General features: G+C 45.7%; 1 protein-coding gene and 2 long non-coding RNA genes across 3 annotated transcripts in view; 1 reads left to right on the top strand and 2 right to left on the bottom strand.

The window, feature by feature from the left end:
- Positions 1–20,154, top strand: part of LOC310866472 (NACHT, LRR and PYD domains-containing protein 3-like) — a 362,173-nt gene that overhangs the window by 236,947 nt on the left and 105,072 nt on the right. Inside the window, exons 6-7 of the mRNA XM_083776089.1 lie at positions 17,753–17,866; positions 19,977–20,090. Of these exons, the coding sequence (XP_083632215.1) occupies positions 17,753–17,866; positions 19,977–20,090 (228 nt within the window). The remainder of the gene's footprint in view (positions 1–17,752; positions 17,867–19,976; positions 20,091–20,154) is intronic.
- Positions 1–20,154, bottom strand: part of LOC310866473 — a 311,387-nt gene that overhangs the window by 195,915 nt on the left and 95,318 nt on the right. The gene's annotated exons all lie outside the window — the stretch shown is intronic.
- Positions 1–20,154, bottom strand: part of LOC310866474 — a 117,314-nt gene that overhangs the window by 82,184 nt on the left and 14,976 nt on the right. The window lies entirely within an intron of this gene.

The following is a 20,154-nucleotide window of genomic DNA, read 5'->3' as shown; positions in this document are numbered from 1 at the left end:
ATAACCATCTCCAGCTGTTTTTAGGGGGAGGTAGGATTTGACCGTGGCGATGATTGAAAGAAGAGAGTTTTAACGACGGAGCTGATTTGTTTATTAACTTTAAAATCTTTATAAAAAATAAAACCAAGAGGGGGACAGTGGTACAGCCGGTAGTGTGGTCCTGGGTTCGATTCCCGCTGTGGGTGCTGGGGGCGTGTTCTCTCCTCTGCTTCATCAGACCCCATACCCGACTCGGGGTTGGCGAAAGGGCCTTTCTGTGTGGAGTTTGTATGTTCCCCCCCGTGTCCCCTAGGGTAGGTACCCTCACACGTTCTCCCCGTGTCCCCTAGGGTAGGTACCCTCACATGTTCTCCCCGTGTCCCCTAGGGTAGGTACCCTCACATGTTCTCCCTGTGTCCCCTAGGGTAGGTACCCTCACATGTTCTCCCCGTGTCCCCTAGGGTAGGTACCCTCACATGTTCTCCCTGTGTCCCCTAGGGTAGGTACCCTCACATGTTCTCCCCATGTCCCCTAGGGTAGGTACCCTCACATGTTCTCCCCATGTCCCCTAGGGTAGGTACCCTCACAAAAAACATGCAGTAATCCTGGTCTCTAAACTACCTCCCCCTGGCCAGCCAGGGGGGCCTGATGGAGAGGAAAGGAACTTGTCGGAATAACGTGTTCTTTCCACGCTCTATGTCCGACCGGGGAAACTCTCCCCTGTCGGGTGAAAAGAAGCAGCTTGGACTCCTCATGCATAGAAGGGGGCATGAGGTCAGTCCGTTGCTCTCCCAGGTTGGCAGAGGAAGTGTAGTGCCCAGGATTACATTAGATAATTGACACCGGGTGAAAATCGTGGGATATAAAAAGTTAAAATGAAACCAAGATTTCTAGGAAATGGGTGGATGTTAGAACTTAACACACCCAGGGAGCTAAAGGATATTATGGTCGGATGGTGGTAAAAAAACATATGATTTCAGTTTTGTTTGAATTGAGGGTGAGGAAGTTTACATTTTAAATAACTTATATAACTGAAATAGCTGTGGTCAATGTTTACAGCTGAATGTTTAGGTTTAACTTTATAAGCTTTTTGTTTGTTTTCAACTAAGAATAATCACGTTTGAGTAGAACTTCCTAGACTATGAAATTGCCAAGCCTGATATGATTGTCTATAAATCCTGTTGATCCTCTCTTTGTAACAGGGTTGATCGTCACAGAGCAGTCTCTCCTGTACCCAGCTGTGTCTCCATGAAGAGTGACTCGTCCATGCATGGACTTATTGACTTCAAAGATGGACACCACTCTACTGATCAAAGGTTGAAACATGAACTCCATCTGGTGTCTGAATTGTGTACTCCAAGTCAAATCAAATCAAACTTTATTTCTAAAGCATCTATCTGAGCAGATCTAATGGGGAGGGGCAGACATGGAGTAATGTGTTCACGTTTTATAGTGCCGGTGAGAAGGCGGGCAGCTGTGTTCTGCACTTGCTGTAAACGCCTGAGTGACGCCTGGTCGATGCCAATATACAAAGAGTTGCAATACTCTATTCTTGATGAAATCAAAGCATGGATAACCATCTCCAGCTGTTTTTAGGGGGAGGTAGGATTTGACCGTGGCGATGATTGGAAGAAGAGAGTTTTAACGACGGAGCTGATTTGTTTATTAAGTTTGAAATCTTTATAAAAAATAAAACCAAGAGGGGGGACAGTGGTACAGCCGGTAGTGTTGTCGCCTCACAGCTAGAAGGTCCTGGGTTCGATTCCCGCTTTGGGCGCTGGGGGCGTGTTCTCTCCTCTGCGTCATCAGAGCCCATACCCGAGGCGGGGTTGGCGAAAGGGCCTTTCTGTGTGGAGTTTGTATGTTCTCCCCGTTTCCCCTAGGGTAGGTACCCTCACATGTTCTCCCCGTGTCCCCTAGGGAAGGTACCCTCACATGTTCTCCCCGTGTCCCCTAGGGTAGGTACCCTCACATGTTCTCCCCGTGTCCCCTAGGGTAGGTACCCTCACATGTTCTCCCCGTGTCCCCTAGGGTAGGTACCCTCACATGTTCTCCCCGTGTCCCCTAGGGTAGGTACCCTCACAAAAAACATGCAGTAATCCTGGTCTCTAAACTACCTCCCCCTGGCCAGCCAGGGGGGCCTGATGGAGAGGAAAGGAACTTGTCGGAATAACGTGGTCTTTCCACGCTCTGTCCGACCGGGGAAACTCTCCCCTGTCAGGTGAAAAGAAGCAGCTTGGACTCCTCATGCATAGAAGGAAGCATGAGGTCAGTCCGTTGCTCTCCCAGGTTGGCAGAGGAAGTGTAGTGCCCAGGATTACATTAGATAATTGACACCGGGTGAAAATCGTGGGATAAATTTTTGGAAAAAAGTAAAAATAAAACCAAGATTTCTAGGAAATGGGTGGATGTTAGAACTTAACACACCCAGGGAGCTAAAGGATATTATGGTCGGATGGTGGTAAAAAAACATATTATTTCAGTTTTGTTTTCATTGAGGGTGAGAAAGTTTACATTTTAAATAACTTATATAACTGAAATAGCTGTGGTCAATGTTTACAGCTGAATGTTTAGGTTTAACTTTATAAGCTTTTTGTTTGTTTTCAACTAAGAATAATCACGTTTGAGTAGAACTTCCTAGACTATGAAATTGCCAAGCCTGATATGATTGTCTATAAATCCTGTTGATCCTCTCTTTGTAACAGGGTTGATCATCACAGAGCAGTCTCTGCTGTACCCAGCTGTGTCTCCATGAAGAGTGACTCGTCCATGCATGGACTTATTGACTTCAAAGATGGACACCACTCTACTGATCAAAGGTTTGAATTTGAATTGACCAGACGGGTGATTGAAACATGAACTCCTTCACAACCAACAACCTGTCAGGTGAAAAGAAGCAGCTTGGACTCCTCATGCATAGAAGGAAGCATGAGGTCAGTCCGTTGCTCTCCCAGGTTGGCAGAGGAAGTGTAGTGCCCAGGATTACATTAGATAATTGACACCGGGTGAAAATCGTGGGATAAATTTTTTGAAAAAAGTAAAAATAAAACCAAGATTTCTAGGAAATGGGTGGATGTTAGAACTTAACACACCCAGGGAGCTAAAGGATATTATGGTCGGATGGTGGTAAAAAAACATATTATTTCAGTTTTGTTTTAATTTAAGGTTAGAAAGTTGACATTTTAAATAACTTATATAACTGAAATAGCTGTGGTCAATGTTTACAGCTGAATGTTGTGTTCACGTTTTATAGTGCCGGTGAGAAGGCGGGCAGCTGTGTTCTGCACTAGCTGTAAACGCCTGAGTGACGCCTGGTCGATGCCAATATACAAAGTGTTGCAATACTCTATTCTTGATGAAATCAAAGCATGGATAACCATCTCCAGCTGTTTTCTTCCTAGACTATGAAATTGCCAAGCCTGATATGATTGTCTATAAATCCTGTTGATCCTCTCTTTGTAACAGGGTTGATCATCACAGAGCAGTCTCTCCTGTACCCAGCTGTGTCTCCATGAAGAGTGACTCGTCCATGCATGGACTTATTGACTTCAAAGATGGACACCACTCTGCTAAACAAAGGTTGAAACATGAACTCCATCTGGTGTCTGAATTGTGTACTCCAAGTCAAATCAAATCAAACTTTATTTCTAAAGCATCTATCTGAGCAGATCTAATGGGGAAGGGCAGACATGGAGTAATGTGTTCACGTTTTATAGTGCCGGTGAGAAGGCGGGCAGCTGTGTTCTGCACTAGCTGTAAACGCCTGAGTGATGCCTGGTCGATGCCAATATACAAAAAGTTGCAATGATCTATTCTTGATGAAATCAAAGCATGGATAACCATCTCCAGCTGTTTTTAGGGGGAGGTAGGATTTAATAATAATAATAATAAAACTTTATTTGTATAGCACCTTTCATGACATCAAATGCAGCTCAAAGTGCTTTACAGAACAATGGAGAATAAAATAAAAGCAAAGCATAAAAGAAAAGCAAGGCAACGACATTAAAAAACAAGCAGTAATGCAATACAGTGAGGACATGAATAACACAAAATATAAGATCACTTAAAGGCAATGTTGTAGAAGTGGGTCTTGAGCTGAGCTTTAAAAATGTCTACAGAGGCTGCCTGACGAAGGTACAGAGGGAGCTTGTTCCATGCCGATGGCCCGTAGAAGCAAAAAGCTGCTTCCCCGTATTTTTGAGTTGCCATTTTTTTAGGCAAAGCGAGCAGGCCAGCAGTGGAAGACCTTAGCGGGCGGTTTGGGACATATTTAGGCAAGCAGTCATGTAGGTAGGAAGGTGCGAGACCATTGAGGGCTTTATAGACAAGTAAAAGAATTTTAAAATCAATCCTAAAAACAACCGGAAGCCAGTGCAGTGATGCCAAAACTGGAGTAATATGTTCTCTCATCTTAGTTCTAGTTAAAACTCTGGCTGCTGCATTTTGGACAAGTTGTAATCTGTCAGTTGTTTTCTTAGGCAGTCCTGAAAAAAGTGCATTGCAGTAATCAAGCCGAGAGAAAACAAAGGCGTGGATTAGCGTTTTTGCATCGTCCAAGGACACATAGGCTCTGATTCGTGCAATATTTCTAAGGTGAAAAAAGGCAATCTTGGTAACATGATTAATGTGTGAATTAAAATTCAATTCGGAATCAATAATAACCCCCAGGTTCTTTACTGTACTGTTACTGTCTACAGTCAGGTTGCCAAGTCTGCTTAATATTGATTCTTTCTGCTCACTAGAGCCGATTATGAGAACTTCTGTCTTGTCCTCATTTAGCTTGAGAAAGTTCTCACTCATCCAACATTTGATGCTAGACAGACATGTAAGCAGCGGGTCTAAAGCACAGGGATCATCTGGAGCCACAGATAGATATAATTGGGTATCATCAGCATAGAAATGAAAATTGACTCCGTGATTGGCAATGAGTTCGCCCAGTGGCAGTATGTACAAGGAGAAAAGCAGAGGGCCAAGAATCGAGCCCTGTGGAATACCAGAACTGATGTCGTGTTTGTCTGAGTCAAACTCGGCTAGATTGACAAAGTAACTTCTGTTTGATAGGTAGGAGGAAAACCAGGACAGGGCCGTACCAGACAGGCCTATCCAGTGCTCCAGACGCTGTATTAAAATTGAGTGATCAATCGTGTCAAATGCAGCCGTTAAATCTAGAAGTAAGAGAACGGATACATGTTTCTTGTCAGCAGACACCCTCAGATCATTCATTACTTTTACAAGTGCTGTTTCTGTGCTGTGGCCTTTCCTAAAGCCAGATTGGAATTGGTTGTGTACATTATTGTTCTGTAGAAACACATCCAATTGATGAAAGATACATTTTTCTAAAACCTTGCCCAGAAAGGGTAGATTTGAAATGGGTCGATAGTTACCCAAAACAGAGGGATCAAGATTGTGTTTCTTGAGAAGGGGCTTAACTACAGCAGTCTTCAGTGAGTCTGGGAAGACGCCTGATTGTAGAGAGCTGTTTACAATTTTTAGGATATCTCCAATCACACTGTCTAAGACTTCTTTGAGAAAGTTGGTGGGAATTGTATCTAATGAGCAGGAGGATGATGTCATCTGTGATATAGTTTTGCGGAGTTCGTCTTCCTCAATTTCGCAGAACGATGATAGGCTCCCCCTGGAGAGATCTACCCTGGGACCATTTGCTGCTGTTTGACGGTTTGCGCTAGCAGCAGCACCATTCATAATATCGGCTCTAATGTTTGAAATTTTGTTGTCAAAAAAGCATGCAAACTCATTACACTTAGCTTTAGAGGCCGGGAATGACTGCTTGTAGGACTGGGGGGGGTTTAAAAGTCGATCAATGGTAGAGAATAGGACTCTAGCATTTTTCTTGTTCTCGTTAATAATGCCAGAGAAATATGCCTGCCTTGCTAAACGCAAGGCTTTGTTATAGGCGACTGTTGACTTTTTAAGAATCTCTAGGTGGATGGTGAGTTTGTTTTTTCTCCAAGCTCGCTCAGCTCTTCGACATTCTTGCTTCAGTGAGCGTGAAAGCTCATTTATCCAGGGTGTTACTCTGGTATTATGTTTCTTTTTTGTTTTCAAGGGAGCCACTATATCAAGAGCTGACTCTAGTTTAAGATTAAAAATTTGAACCATATCATTCACTGGGGGGGTATCGGGCAATGGGGGACCCAGGTGACGAGAGAATTCGTCGGCAGCAGAAGAGCTAAAAAAACGCTTTTTTATGGTATATTCAGTGATGTTTTTCTCTAGATCAGAGACAGTCATATTAAAACACAGCAGAAAGTGGTCTGACAGCTCTGGCCTTTCAATAGTCCTTTCCACAGTGATGTTCAGCCCTCTAGAAATCACCAGGTCCAGAGTGTGCCCATGTTTATGTGTAGGCCCAACAACATGTTGGATAAAATCAAAGGAGTGCAATAACTCTAGGAAACCCATAGCCATAGCATCTGTAGCATCATCCAGGTGAAGATTAAGATCACCTGAGATAAGAGTTCTGTCATAGTTAGTGGAGCAGATAGATAGAAGTTCTGATATTTCTGTTAGAAATATTGCTTTACTGCATTTTGGCGGGCGATAAATGCTAATCATTGGCATGGAGGCACCATGTAGTATAGTGGCCTGGTATTCAAAGGATGTAAAGCTGCCAAGGGTCAGAGCCTTGAATTTTAACGTGTCTGAAAAAATTATTGCCAGTCCACCTCCTTTCTTAGCCTCTTAGATTTGTTTTTCTTAGATTTGACCGTGGCGATGATTGGAAGAAGAGAGTTTTAACGACGGAGCTGATTTGTTTATTAAGTTTAAAATCTTTATAAAAAATAAAACCAAGAGGGGGGACAGTGGTACAGCCGGTAGTGTTGTTGCCTCACAGCTAGAAGGTCCTGGGTTCGATTCCCGCTTTGGGCGCTGGGGGCGTGTTCTCTCCTCTGCGTCATCAGAGCCCATACCCGAGGCGGGGTTGGCGAAAGGGCCTTTCTGTGTGGAGTTTGTATGTTCTCTCCGTTTCCCCTAGTGTAGGTACCCTCACATGTTCTCCCCGTGTCCCCTAGGGTAGGTACCCTCACATGTTCTCCCCGTGTCCCCTAGGGTAGGTACCCTCACATGTTCTCCCCGTGTCCCCTAGGGTAGGTAGGTACCCTCACAAAAAACATGCAGTAATCCTGGTCTCTAAACTACCTCCCCCTGGCCAGCCAGGGGGGCCTGATGGAGAGGAAAGGAACTTGTCGGAATAACGTGGTCTTTCCACGCTCTATGTCCGACCGGGGAAACTCTCCCCTGTCGGGTGAAAAGAAGCAGCTTGGACTCCTCATGCATAGAAGGAAGCATGAGGTCAGTCCGTTGCTCTTCCAGGTTGGCAGAAGAAGTGTAGTGCCCAGGATTTCATTAGACAATTGACACCGGGTGAAAATCGTGGGATAACATTTTAGAAAAAAGTAAAAAAAATAATACCAAGATTTCTAGGAAATGGGTGGATGTTAGAACTTAACACACCCAGGGAGCTAAAGGATATTATGGTCGGATGGTGGTAAAAAAAACATGATTTCAGTTTTGTTTTCATTTAGGGTGAGAAAGTTGACATTTTAAATAACTTATATAACTGAAATAGCTGTGGTCAATGTTTACAGCTGAATGTTTAGGTTTAACTTTATAAGCGTTTTGTTTGTTTTCAACTAAGAATAATCACGTTTGAGTAGAACTTCCTAGACTATGAAATTGCTAAGCCTGATATGATTGTCTATAAATCCTGTTGATCCTCTCTTTGTAACAGGGTTGATCATCACAGAGCAGTCTCTCCTGTACCCAGCTGTGTCTCCATGAAGAGTGACTCGTCCATGCATGGACTTATTGACTTCAAAGATGGACACCACTCTATTGATCAAAGGTTGAAACATGAACTCCATCTGGTGTCGGAATTGTGTACTCCAAGTCAAATCAAATCAAACTTTATTTCTAAAGCATCTATCTGAGCAGATCTAATGGGGAGGGGCAGACATGGAGTAATGTGTTCACGTTTTATAGTGCCGGTGAGAAGGCGGGCAGCTGTGTTCTGCACTAGCTGTAAACGCCTGAGTGACGCCTGGTCGATGCCAATATACAAAGAGTTGCAATACTCTATTCTTGATGAAATCAAAGCATGGATAACCATCTCCAGCTGTTTTTAGGGGGAGGTAGGATTTGACCGTGGCGATGATTGGAAGAAGAGAGTTTTAACGACGGAGCTGATTTGTTTATTAAGTTTAAAATCTTTATCAAAAATAAAACCAAGAGGGGGGACAGTGGCACAGTCGGTAGTGTTGTCGCCTCACAGCTAGAAGGTCCTGGGTTCGATTCCCGCTTTGGTCGCTGGGGGCGTGTTCTCTCCTCTGCGTCATCAGAGCCCATACCCGAGGCGGGGTTGGCGAAAGGGCCTTTCTGTGTGGAGTTTGTATGTTCTCCCCGTGTCCCCTAGGGTAGGTACCCTCACATGTTCTCCTTGTGTCCCCTAGGGTAGGTACCCTCACAAAAAACATGCAGTAATCCTGGTCTCTAAACTACCTCCCCCTGGCCAGCCAGGGGGGCCTGATGGAGAGGAAAGGAACTTGTCGGAATAACGTGGTCTTTCCACGCTCTATGTCCGACCGGGGAAACTCTCCCCTGTCGGGTGAAAAGAAGCAGCTTGGACTCCTCATGCATAGAAGGAAGCATGAGGTCAGTCCGTTGCTCTTCCAGGTTGGCAGAAGAAGTGTAGTGCCCAGGATTTCATTAGATAATTGACACCGGGTGAAAATCGTGGGATAACATTTTAGAAAAAAGTAAAAAAAATAATACCAAGATTTCTAGGAAATGGGTGGATGTTAGAACTTAACACACCCAGGGAGCTAAAGGATATTATGGTCGGATGGTGGTAAAAAAAACATGATTTCAGTTTTGTTTTCATTTAGGGTGAGAAAGTTGACATTTTAAATAACTTATATAACTGAAATAGCTGTGGTCAATGTTTACAGCTGAATGTTTAGGTTTAACTTTATAAGCGTTTTGTTTGTTTTCAACTAAGAATAATCACGTTTGAGTGGAACTTCCTAGACTATGAAATTGCTAAACCTGATATGATTGTCTATAAATCCTGTTGATCCTCTCTTTGTAACAGGGTTGATCATCACAGAGCAGTCTCTCCTGTACCCAGCTGTGTCTCCATGAAGAGTGACTCGTCCATGCATGGACTTATTGACTTCAAAGATGGACACCACTCTACTGATCAAAGGTTGAAACATGAACTCCATCTGGTGTCGGAATTGTGTACTCCAAGTCAAATCAAATCAAACTTTATTTCTAAAGCATCTATCTGAGCAGATCTAATGGGGAGGGGCAGACATGGAGTAATGTGTTCACGTTTTATAGTGCCGGTGAGAAGGCGGGCAGCTGTGTTCTGCACTAGCTGTAAACGCCTGAGTGACGCCTGGTCGATGCCAATATACAAAGAGTTGCAATACTCTATTCTTGATGAAATCAAAGCATGGATAACCATCTCCAGCTGTTTTTAGGGGGAGGTAGGATTTGACCGTGGCGATGATTGGAAGAAGAGAGTTTTAACGACGGAGCTGATTTGTTTATTAAGTTTAAAATCTTTATCAAAAATAAAACCAAGAGGGGGGACAGTGGCACAGTCGGTAGTGTTGTCGCCTCACAGCTAGAAGGTCCTGGGTTCGATTCCCGCTTTGGGCGCTGGGGGCGTGTTCTCTCCTCTGCGTCATCAGAGCCCATACCCGAGGCGGGGTTGGCGAAAGGGCCTTTCTGTGTGGAGTTTGTATGTTCTCCCCGTGTCCCCTAGGGTAGGTACCCTCACATGTTCTCCCCGTGTCCCCTAGGGTAGGTACCCTCACATGTTCTCCTTGTGTCCCCTAGGGTAGGTACCCTCACATGTTCTCCCCGTGTCCCCTAGGGTAGGTACCCTCACATGTTCTCCCCATGTCCCCTAGGGTAGGTACCCTCACATGTTCTTCCCGTGTCCCCTAGGGTAGGTACCCTCACATGTTCTCCCCATGTCCCCTAGGGTAGGTACCCTCACATGTTCTCCCCATGTCCCCTAGGGTAGGTACCCTCACAAAAAACATGCAGTAATCCTGGTCTCTAAACTACCTCCCCCTGGCCAGCCAGGGGGGCCTGATGGAGAGGAAAGGAACTTGTCGGAATAACGTGTTCTTTCCACGCTCTATGTCCGACCGGGGAAACTCTCCCCTGTCAGGTGAAAAGAAGCAGCTTGGACTCCTCATGCATAGAAGGAAGCATGAGGTCAGTCCGTTGCTCTCCCAGGTTGGCAGAGGAAGTGTAGTGTCCAGGATTACATTAGATAAATGACACCGGGTGAAAATCGTGGGATAAAGTTTTTGACAAAAGTAAAAATAAAACCAAGATTTCTAGGAAATGGGTGGATGTTAGAACTTAACACACCCAGGGAGCTAAAGGATATTATGGTCGGATGGTGTTAAAAAAACATATGATTTCAGTTTTGTTTTCATTTAGGGTGAGAAAGTTGACATTTTAAATAACTTGTATAACTGAAATAGCTGTGGTCAATGTTTACAGCTGAATGTTTAGGTTTAACTTTATAAGCTTTTTGTTTGTTTTCAACTAAGAATAATCACGTTTGAGTAGAACTTCCTAGACTATGAAATTGCCAAGCCTGATATGATTGTCTATAAATCCTGTTGATCCTCTCTTTGTAACAGGGTTGATCATCACAGAGCAGTCTCTCCTGTACCCAGCTGTGTCTCCATGAAGAGTGACTCGTCCATGCATGGACTTATTGACTTCAAAGATGGACACCACTCTACTGATCAAAGGTTGAAACATGAACTCCATCTGGTGTCTGAATTGTGTACTCCAAGTCAAATCAAATCAAACTTTATTTCTAAAGCATCTATCTGAGCAGATCTAATGGGGAGGGGCAGACATGGAGTAATGTGTTCACGTTTTATAGTGCCGGTGAGAAGGCGGGCAGCTGTGTTCTGCACTAGCTGTAAACGCCTGAGTGATGCCTGGTCGATGCCAATATACAAAGAGTTGCAATAATCTATTCTTGATGAAATCAAAGCATGGATAACCATCTCCAGCTGTTTTTAGGGGGAGGTAGGATTTGACCGTGGCGATGATTGGAAGAAGAGAGTTTTAACGACGGAGCTGATTTGTTTGTTAAGTTTAAAATCTTTATCAAAAATAAAACCAAGAGGGGGGACAGTGGTACAGCCGGTAGTGTTGTCGCCTCACAGCTAGAAGGTCCTGTGTTCGATTCCCGCTTTGGGCGCTGGGGGTGTGTTCTCTCCTCTGCGTCATCAGAGCCCATACCCGAGGCGGGGTTGGCGAAAGGGCCTTTCTGTGTGGAGTTTGTATGTTCTCCCCGTGTCCCCTAGGGTAGGTACCCTCACATGTTCTCCTTGTGTCCCCTAGGGTAGGTACCCTCACATGTTCTCCCCGTGTCCCCTAGGGTAGGTACCCTCACATGTTCTCCTTGTGTCCCCTAGGGTAGGTACCCTCACATGTTCTCCCCGTGTCCCCTAGGGTAGGTACCCTCACATGTTCTCCCCATGTCCCCTAGGGTAGGTACTCTCACATGTTCTCCCCGTGTCCCCTAGGGTAGGTACCCTCACATGTTCTCCCCATGTCCCCTAGGGTAGGTACCCTCACATGTTCTCCCCATGTCCCCTAGGGTAGGTACTCTCACATGTTCTCCCCGTGTCCCCTAGGGTAGGTACCCTCACATGTTCTCCCCATGTCCCCTAGGGTAGGTACCCTCACATGTTCTCCCCATGTCCCCTAGGGTAGGTACCCTCACAAAAAACATGCAGTAATCCTGGTCTCTAAACTACCTCCCCCTGGCCAGCCAGGGGGGCCTGATGGAGAGGGAAGGAACTTGTCGGAATAACGTGTTCTTTCCACGCTCTATGTCCGACCGGGGAAACTCTCCCCTGTCAGGTGAAAAGAAGCAGCTTGGACTCCTCATGCATAGAAGGAAGCATGAGGTCAGTCCGTTGCTCTCCCAGGTTGGCAGAGGAAGTGTAGTGTCCAGGATTACATTAGATAAATGACACCGGGTGAAAATCGTGGGATACATTTTTTGAAAAAAGTAAAAATAAAACCAAGATTTCTAGGAAATGGGTGGATGTTAGAACTTAACACACCCAGGGAGCTAAAGGATATTATGGTCGGATGGTGTTAAAAAAACATATGATTTCAGTTTTGTTTTCATTTAGGGTGAGAAAGTTGACATTTTAAATAACTTGTATAACTGAAATAGCTGTGGTCAATGTTTACAGCTGAATGTTTAGGTTTAACTTTATAAGCTTTTTGTTTGTTTTCAACTAAGAATAATCACGTTTGAGTAGAACTTCCTAGACTATGAAATTGCCAAGCCTGATATGATTGTCTATAAATCCTGTTGATCCTCTCTTTGTAACAGGGTTGATCATCACAGAGCAGTCTCTCCTGTACCCAGCTGTGTCTCCATGAAGAGTGACTCGTCCATGCATGGACTTATTGACTTCAAAGATGGACACCACTCTACTGATCAAAGGTTGAAACATGAACTCCATCTGGTGTCTGAATTGTGTACTCCAAGTCAAATCAAATCAAACTTTATTTCTAAAGCATCTATCTGAGCAGATCTAATGTGGAGGGGCAGACATGGAGTAATGTGTTCACGTTTTATAGTGCCGGTGAGAAGGCGGGCAGCTGTGTTCTGCACTAGCTGTAAACGCCTGAGTGACGCCTGGTCGATGACAATATACAAAGTGTTGCAATAATCTATTCTTGATGAAATCAAAGCATGGATAACCATCTCCAGCTGTTTTTAGGGGGAGGTAGGATTTGACCGTGGCGATGATTGGAAGAAGAGAGTTTTAACGACGGAGCTGATTTGTTTATTAAGTTTAAAATCTTCATCAAAAATAAAACCAAGAGGGGGGACAGTGGTACAGTCTGTAGTGTTGTCGCCTCACAGCTAGAAGGTCCTGGGTTCGATTCCCGCTTTGGGCGCTGGGGGCGTGTTCTCTCCTCTGCGTCATCAGAGCCCATACCCGAGGCGGGGTTGGCGAAAGGGCCTTTCTGTGTGGAGTTTGTATGTTCTCCCCGTGTCCCCTAGGGTAGGTACCCTCACATGTTCTCCCCGTGTCCCCTAGGGTAGGTACCCTCACATGTTCTCCCCGTTTCCCCTAGGGTAGGTACCCTCACATGTTCTCCCCGTGTCCCCTAGGGTAGGTACCCTCACATGTTCTCCCCGTGTCCCCTAGGGTAGGTACCCTCACATGTTCTCCCCGTGTCCCCTAGGGTAGGTACCGTCACAAAAAACATGCAGTAATCCTGGTCTCTATACTACCTCCCCCTGGCCAGCCAGGGGGGCCTGATGGAGAGGAAAGGAACTTGTCGGAATAACGTGTTCTTTCCACGCTCTACGTCCGACCGGGGTAACTCTCCCCTGTCAGGTGAAAAGAAGCAGCTTGGACTCCTCATGCATAGAAGGAAGCATGAGGTCAGTCCGTTGCTCTCCCAGGTTGGCAGAGGAAGTGTAGTGCCCAGGATTACATTAGATAATTGACACCGGGTGAAAATCGTGGGATAAAGTTTTTGAAAAAAGTAAAAATAAAACCAAGATTTCTAGGAAATGGGTGGATGTTAGAACTTAACACACCCAGGGAGCTAAAGGATATTATGGTCGGATGGTGTTAAAAAAACATATGATTTCAGTTTTGTTTTCATTTAGGGTGAGAAAGTTGACATTTTAAATAACTTGTATAACTGAAATAGCTGTGGTCAATGTTTACAGCTGAATGTTTAGGTTTAACTTTATAAGCTTTTTGTTTGTTTTCAACTAAGAATAATCACGTTTGAGTAGAACTTCCTAGACTATGAAATTGCCAAGCCTGATATGATTGTCTATAAATCCTGTTGATCCTCTCTTTGTAACAGGGTTGATCATCACAGAGCAGTCTCTCCTGTACCCAGCTGTGTCTCCATGAAGAGTGACTCGTCCATGCATGGACTTATTGACTTCAAAGATGGACACCACTCTACTGATCAAAGGTTGAAACATGAACTCCATCTGGTGTCTGAATTGTGTACTCCAAGTCAAATCAAATCAAACTTTATTTCTAAAGCATCTATCTGAGCAGATCTAATGGGGAGGGGCAGACATGGAGTAATGTGTTCACGTTTTATAGTGCCGGTGAGAAGGCGGGCAGCTGTGTTCTGCACTAGCTGTAAACGCCTGAGTGATGCCTGGTCGATGCCAATATACAAAGAGTTGCAATAATCTATTCTTGATGAAATCAAAGCATGGATAACCATCTCCAGCTGTTTTTAGGGGGAGGTAGGATTTGACCGTGGCGATGATTGGAAGAAGAGAGTTTTAACGACGGAGCTGATTTGTTTGTTAAGTTTAAAATCTTTATCAAAAATAAAACCAAGAGGGGGGACAGTGGTACAGCCGGTAGTGTTGTCGCCTCACAGCTAGAAGGTCCTGTGTTCGATTCCCGCTTTGGGCGCTGGGGGTGTGTTCTCTCCTCTGCGTCATCAGAGCCCATACCCGAGGCGGGGTTGGCGAAAGGGCCTTTCTGTGTGGAGTTTGTATGTTCTCCCCGTGTCCCCTAGGGTAGGTACCCTCACATGTTCTCCTTGTGTCCCCTAGGGTAGGTACCCTCACATGTTCTCCCCGTGTCCCCTAGGGTAGGTACCCTCACATGTTCTCCTTGTGTCCCCTAGGGTAGGTACCCTCACATGTTCTCCCCGTGTCCCCTAGGGTAGGTACCCTCACATGTTCTCCCCATGTCCCCTAGGGTAGGTACTCTCACATGTTCTCCCCGTGTCCCCTAGGGTAGGTACCCTCACATGTTCTCCCCATGTCCCCTAGGGTAGGTACCCTCACATGTTCTCCCCATGTCCCCTAGGGTAGGTACTCTCACATGTTCTCCCCGTGTCCCCTAGGGTAGGTACCCTCACATGTTCTCCCCATGTCCCCTAGGGTAGGTACCCTCACATGTTCTCCCCATGTCCCCTAGGGTAGGTACCCTCACAAAAAACATGCAGTAATCCTGGTCTCTAAACTACCTCCCCCTGGCCAGCCAGGGGGGCCTGATGGAGAGGAAAGGAACTTGTCGGAATAACGTGTTCTTTCCACGCTCTATGTCCGACCGGGGAAACTCTCCCCTGTCAGGTGAAAAGAAGCAGCTTGGACTCCTCATGCATAGAAGGAAGCATGAGGTCAGTCCGTTGCTCTCCCAGGTTGGCAGAGGAAGTGTAGTGTCCAGGATTACATTAGATAAATGACACCGGGTGAAAATCGTGGGATACATTTTTTGAAAAAAGTAAAAATAAAACCAAGATTTCTAGGAAATGGGTGGATGTTAGAACTTAACACACCCAGGGAGCTAAAGGATATTATGGTCGGATGGTGTTAAAAAAACATATGATTTCAGTTTTGTTTTCATTTAGGGTGAGAAAGTTGACATTTTAAATAACTTGTATAACTGAAATAGCTGTGGTCAATGTTTACAGCTGAATGTTTAGGTTTAACTTTATAAGCTTTTTGTTTGTTTTCAACTAAGAATAATCACGTTTGAGTAGAACTTCCTAGACTATGAAATTGCCAAGCCTGATATGATTGTCTATAAATCCTGTTGATCCTCTCTTTGTAACAGGGTTGATCATCACAGAGCAGTCTCTCCTGTACCCAGCTGTGTCTCCATGAAGAGTGACTCGTCCATGCATGGACTTATTGACTTCAAAGATGGACACCACTCTACTGATCAAAGGTTTGAATTTGAATTGACCAGACGGGTGATTGAAACATGAACTCCTTCACAACCAACAGCCTGTCAGGTGAAAAGAAGCAGCTTGCACTCCTCATGCATAGAAGGAAGCATGAGGTCAGTCCGTTGCTCTCCCAGGTTAGCAGAGGAAGTGTAGTGTCCAGGATTACATTAGATAATTGACACCGGGTGAAAAAATGCGTTGCAAAATCGTGGGATAAAAATTTAGAAAAAAGTAAAAATAAAACCAAGATTTCTAGGAAAGGGGTGGATGTTAGAACTTAACACACCCAGGGAGCTAAAGGATATTATGGTCGGATGGTGGTAAAAAAACATATGATTTCAGTTTTGTTTTCATTTAGGGTGAGAAAGTTGACATTTTAAATAACTTATATAACTGAAATAGCTGTGGTCAATGTTTACAGCTGAATGTTTAGGTTTAACTTTATAAGCGTTTTATTTGTTTTCAACTAAGAATAATCACGTTTGAGTAGAACTTCCTAGACTATGAAATTGCTAAACCTGATATGATTGTCTATAAATCCTGTTGATCCTCTCTTTGTAACAGGGTTGATCATCACAGAGCAGTCTCTCCTGTACCCAGCTGTGTCTCCATGAAGAGTGACTCGTCCATGCATGGACTTATTGACTTCAAAGATGGACACCACTCTACTGATCAAAGGTTGAAACATGAACTCCATCTGGTGTCGGAATTGTGTACTCCAAGTCAAATCAAATCAAACTTTATTTCTAAAGCATCTATCTGAGCAGATCTAATGGGGAGGGGCAGACATGGAGTAATGTGTTCACGTTTTATAGTGCCGGTGAGAAGGCGGGCAGCTGTGTTCTGCACTAGCTGTAAACGCCTGAGTGACGCCTGGTCGATGCCAATATACAAAGAGTTGCAATACTCTATTCTTGATGAAATCAAGGCATGGATAACCATCTCCAGCTGTTTTTAGGGGGAGGTAGGATTTGACCGTGGCGATGATTGGAAGAAGAGAGTTTTAACGACGGAGCTGATTTTGTTTATTAAGTTTAAAATCTTTATAAAAAATAAAACCAAGAGGGGGGACAGTGGCACAGTCGGTAGTGTTGTCGCCTCACAGCTAGAAGGTCCTGTGTTCGATTCCCGCTTTGGGCGCTGGGGGCGTGTTCTCTCCTCTGCGTCATCAGTGCCCATACCCGAGGCGGGGTTGGTGAAAGGGCCTTTCTGTGTGGAGTTTGTATGTTCTCCTCGTTTCCCCTAGGGTAGGTATGCTCACATGTTCTCCCCATGTCCCCTAGGGTAGGTACCCTCACATGTTATCCCCGTGTCCCCTAGGGTAGGTACCCTCACATGTTCTCCCCGTGTCCCCTAGGGTAGGTATGCTCACATGTTCTCCCCGTGTCCCCTAGGGTAGGTACCCTCACATGTTCTCCCCGTGTCCCCTAGGGTAGGTACCCTCACATGTTCTCCCCATGTCCCCTAGGGTAGGTACCCTCACATGTTCTCCCCGTGTCCCCTAGGGTAGGTACCCTCACATGTTCTCCCCGTGTCCCCTAGGGTAGGTACCCTCACATGTTCTCCCCATGTCCCCTAGGGTAGGTACCCTCACATGTTCTCCCCGTGTCCCCTAGGGTAGGTACCCTCACATGTTCTCCCCGTGTCCCTTAGGGTAGGTACCCTCACATGTTCTCCCCGTGTCCCCTAGGGTAGGTGCCCTCACAAAAACATGCAGTAATCCTGGTCGGAATGTTTTAAGGAGATAATTGTTACAATTGCTCAATTCAACAGACCCATTCAGGATTCTAAAAACGCCTTCTCAATCCTGACCTAAGTTTTAAGTGTTTAGAGAGGCACTTGTCTTTATCTCCTTGGGCAAATCATTCCATTGCACCGTTTGTACTAAATGGAATACAAGCTACTGTTATGCTAATTACTGTCTGTTATTTACTTAGTATTATTTCTAGTAGTATTATTCACTGTCTCTGTTGTTTATGTATTGTTATTTATGTCTGTATGATTCCAGAAGTGTCCACCACAGAGCAGAGTCTCCAACTCCCAGCCTTCTGTCTGTGAAGAGTGACAAGTCTAAAGGAAAACCTCCTAACTTCAGTAACGAACCTGGACCTCCTGATTCACAGTATGTCAACCCTCCTATAAATATATACAACACTATGACACTGTAACACTATACAATATACACTATAACACTATACAATATACACTATAAAATATTTTATAGTGCCGGTGAGAAGGCGGGCAGCTGTGTTCTGCACTAGCTGTAAACGCCTGAGTGATGCCTGGTCGATGCCAATATACAAAGAGTTGCAATAATCTATTCTTGATGAAATCAAAGCATGGATAACCATCTCCAGCTGTTTTTAGGGGGAGGTAGGATTTGACCGTGGCGATGATTGGAAGAAGAGAGTTTTAACGATGGAGCTGATTTGTTTATTAAGTTTGAAATATTTATCAAAAATAAAACCAAGAGGGGGGACAGTGGCACAGTCGGTAGTGTTGTCGCCTCACAGCTAGAAGGTCCTGGGTTCGATTCCCGCTGTGGGCGCTGGGGGCGTGTTCTCTCCTCTGCGTCATCAGAGCCCATACCCGAGGCGGGGTTGGCGAAAGGGCCTTTCTGTGTGGAGTTTGTATGTTCTCCCCGTGTTCCCTAGGGTAGGTACCCTCACATGTTCTCCCCATGTCCCCTAGGGTAGGTACCCTCACATGTTCTCCCCGTGTCCCCTAGGGTTGGTACCCTCACATGTTCTCCCCGTGTCCCTATAGGGTAGGTACCCTCACATGTTCTCCCCGTGTCCCCTAGGGTAGGTACCATCACATGTTCTCCCCGTGTCCCCTAGGGTAGGTACCCTCACATGTTCTCCCCGTGTCCCCTAGGGTAGGTACCCTCACATGTTCTCCCTGTGTCCCCTAGGGTAGGTACCCTCGCATGTTCTCCCCGTGTCCCCTAGGGTATGTACCCTCGCATGTTCTCCCCGTGTCCCCTACGGTAGGTACCCTCACATGTTCTCCCCGTCTCCCCTAGGGTAGGTACCCTTACATGTTCTCCCCGTGTCCCCTAGGGTAGGTACCCTCACATGTTCTCCCCGTGTCCCCTAGGGTAGGTACCCTCACATGTTCTCCCCGTGTCCCCTAGGGTAGGTACCCTCACATGTTCTCCCCGTGTCCCCTAGGGTAGGTACCCTCACATGTTCTCCCCATGTCCCCTAGGGTAGGTACCCTCACATGTTCTCCCCGTGTCCCCTAGGGTAGGTACCCTCACATGTTCTCCCCGTGTCCCCTAGGGTAGGTACCATCACATGTTCTCCCCGTGTCCCCTAGGGTAGGTACTCTCACATGTTATCCCCGTGTCCCTTAGGGTAGGTACCCTCACATGTTCTCCCCGTCTCCCCTAGGGTAGGTACCCTTACATGTTCTCCCCGTGTCCCCTAGGGTAGGTACCCTCACATGTTCTCCCCGTGTCCCCTAGGGTAGGTACCCTCACATGTTCTCCCCGTGTCCCCTAGGGTAGGTACCCTCACATGTTCTCCCCGTGTCCCCTAGGGTAGGTACCCTCACATGTTCTCCCCATGTCCCCTAGGGTAGGTACCCTCACATGTTCTCCCCGTGTCCCCTAGGGTAGGTACCCTCACATGTTCTCCCCGTGTCCCCTAGGGTAGGTACCATCACATGTTCTCCCCGTGTCCCCTAGGGTAGGTACCCTCACATGTTATCCCCGTGTCCCTTAGGGTAGGTACCCTCACATGTTCTCCCCGTGTCCCCTAGGGTAGGTACCCTCACATGTTCTCCCCATGTCCCCTAGGGTAGGTACCCTCACATGTTCTCCCCGTGTCCCCTAGGGTAGGTACCCTCACATGTTCTCCCCGTGTCCCCTAGGGTAGGTACCCTCACATGTTCTCCCCGTGTCCCCTAGGGTAGGTGCCCTCACAAAAACATGCAGTAATCCTGGTCGGAATGTGTTAAGGAGATAACTGTTACAATTGCTCAATTCAACAGACCCATTCAGGATTCTAAAAACGCCTTCTCAATCCTGACCTAAGTTTTAAGTGTTTAGAGAGGCACTTGTCTTTATCTCCTTGGGCAAATCATTCCATTGCGTACGTTTGTACTACATGGAATACAAGCTACTGTTATGCTAATTACTGTCTGTTATTTACTTAGTATTATTTCTAGTAGTATTATTCACTCTCTCTGTTGTTTATGTATTGTTTTTTCTGTCTGTATGATTCCAGAAGTGTCCACCACAGAGCAGAGTCTCCAACTCCCAGCCTTCTGTCTGTGAAGAGTGACAAGTCTAAAGGAAAACCTCCTAACTTCAGTAACGAACCTGGACCTCCTGATTCACAGTATGTCAACCCTCCTGCAGTAAACAGTAAACATGCAGTAATCCTGGTCGGAATGTGTTAAGGA

The sequence above is a fragment of the Protomyctophum parallelum genome (assembly GCF_964188405.1).
Source record: "Protomyctophum parallelum genome assembly, chromosome: 11".
NCBI lineage: Eukaryota > Metazoa > Chordata > Actinopteri > Myctophiformes > Myctophidae > Protomyctophum > Protomyctophum parallelum.
Note: the sequence above shows the minus strand (reverse complement) of the source record. Positions and strands in the feature narration are given on the sequence as shown.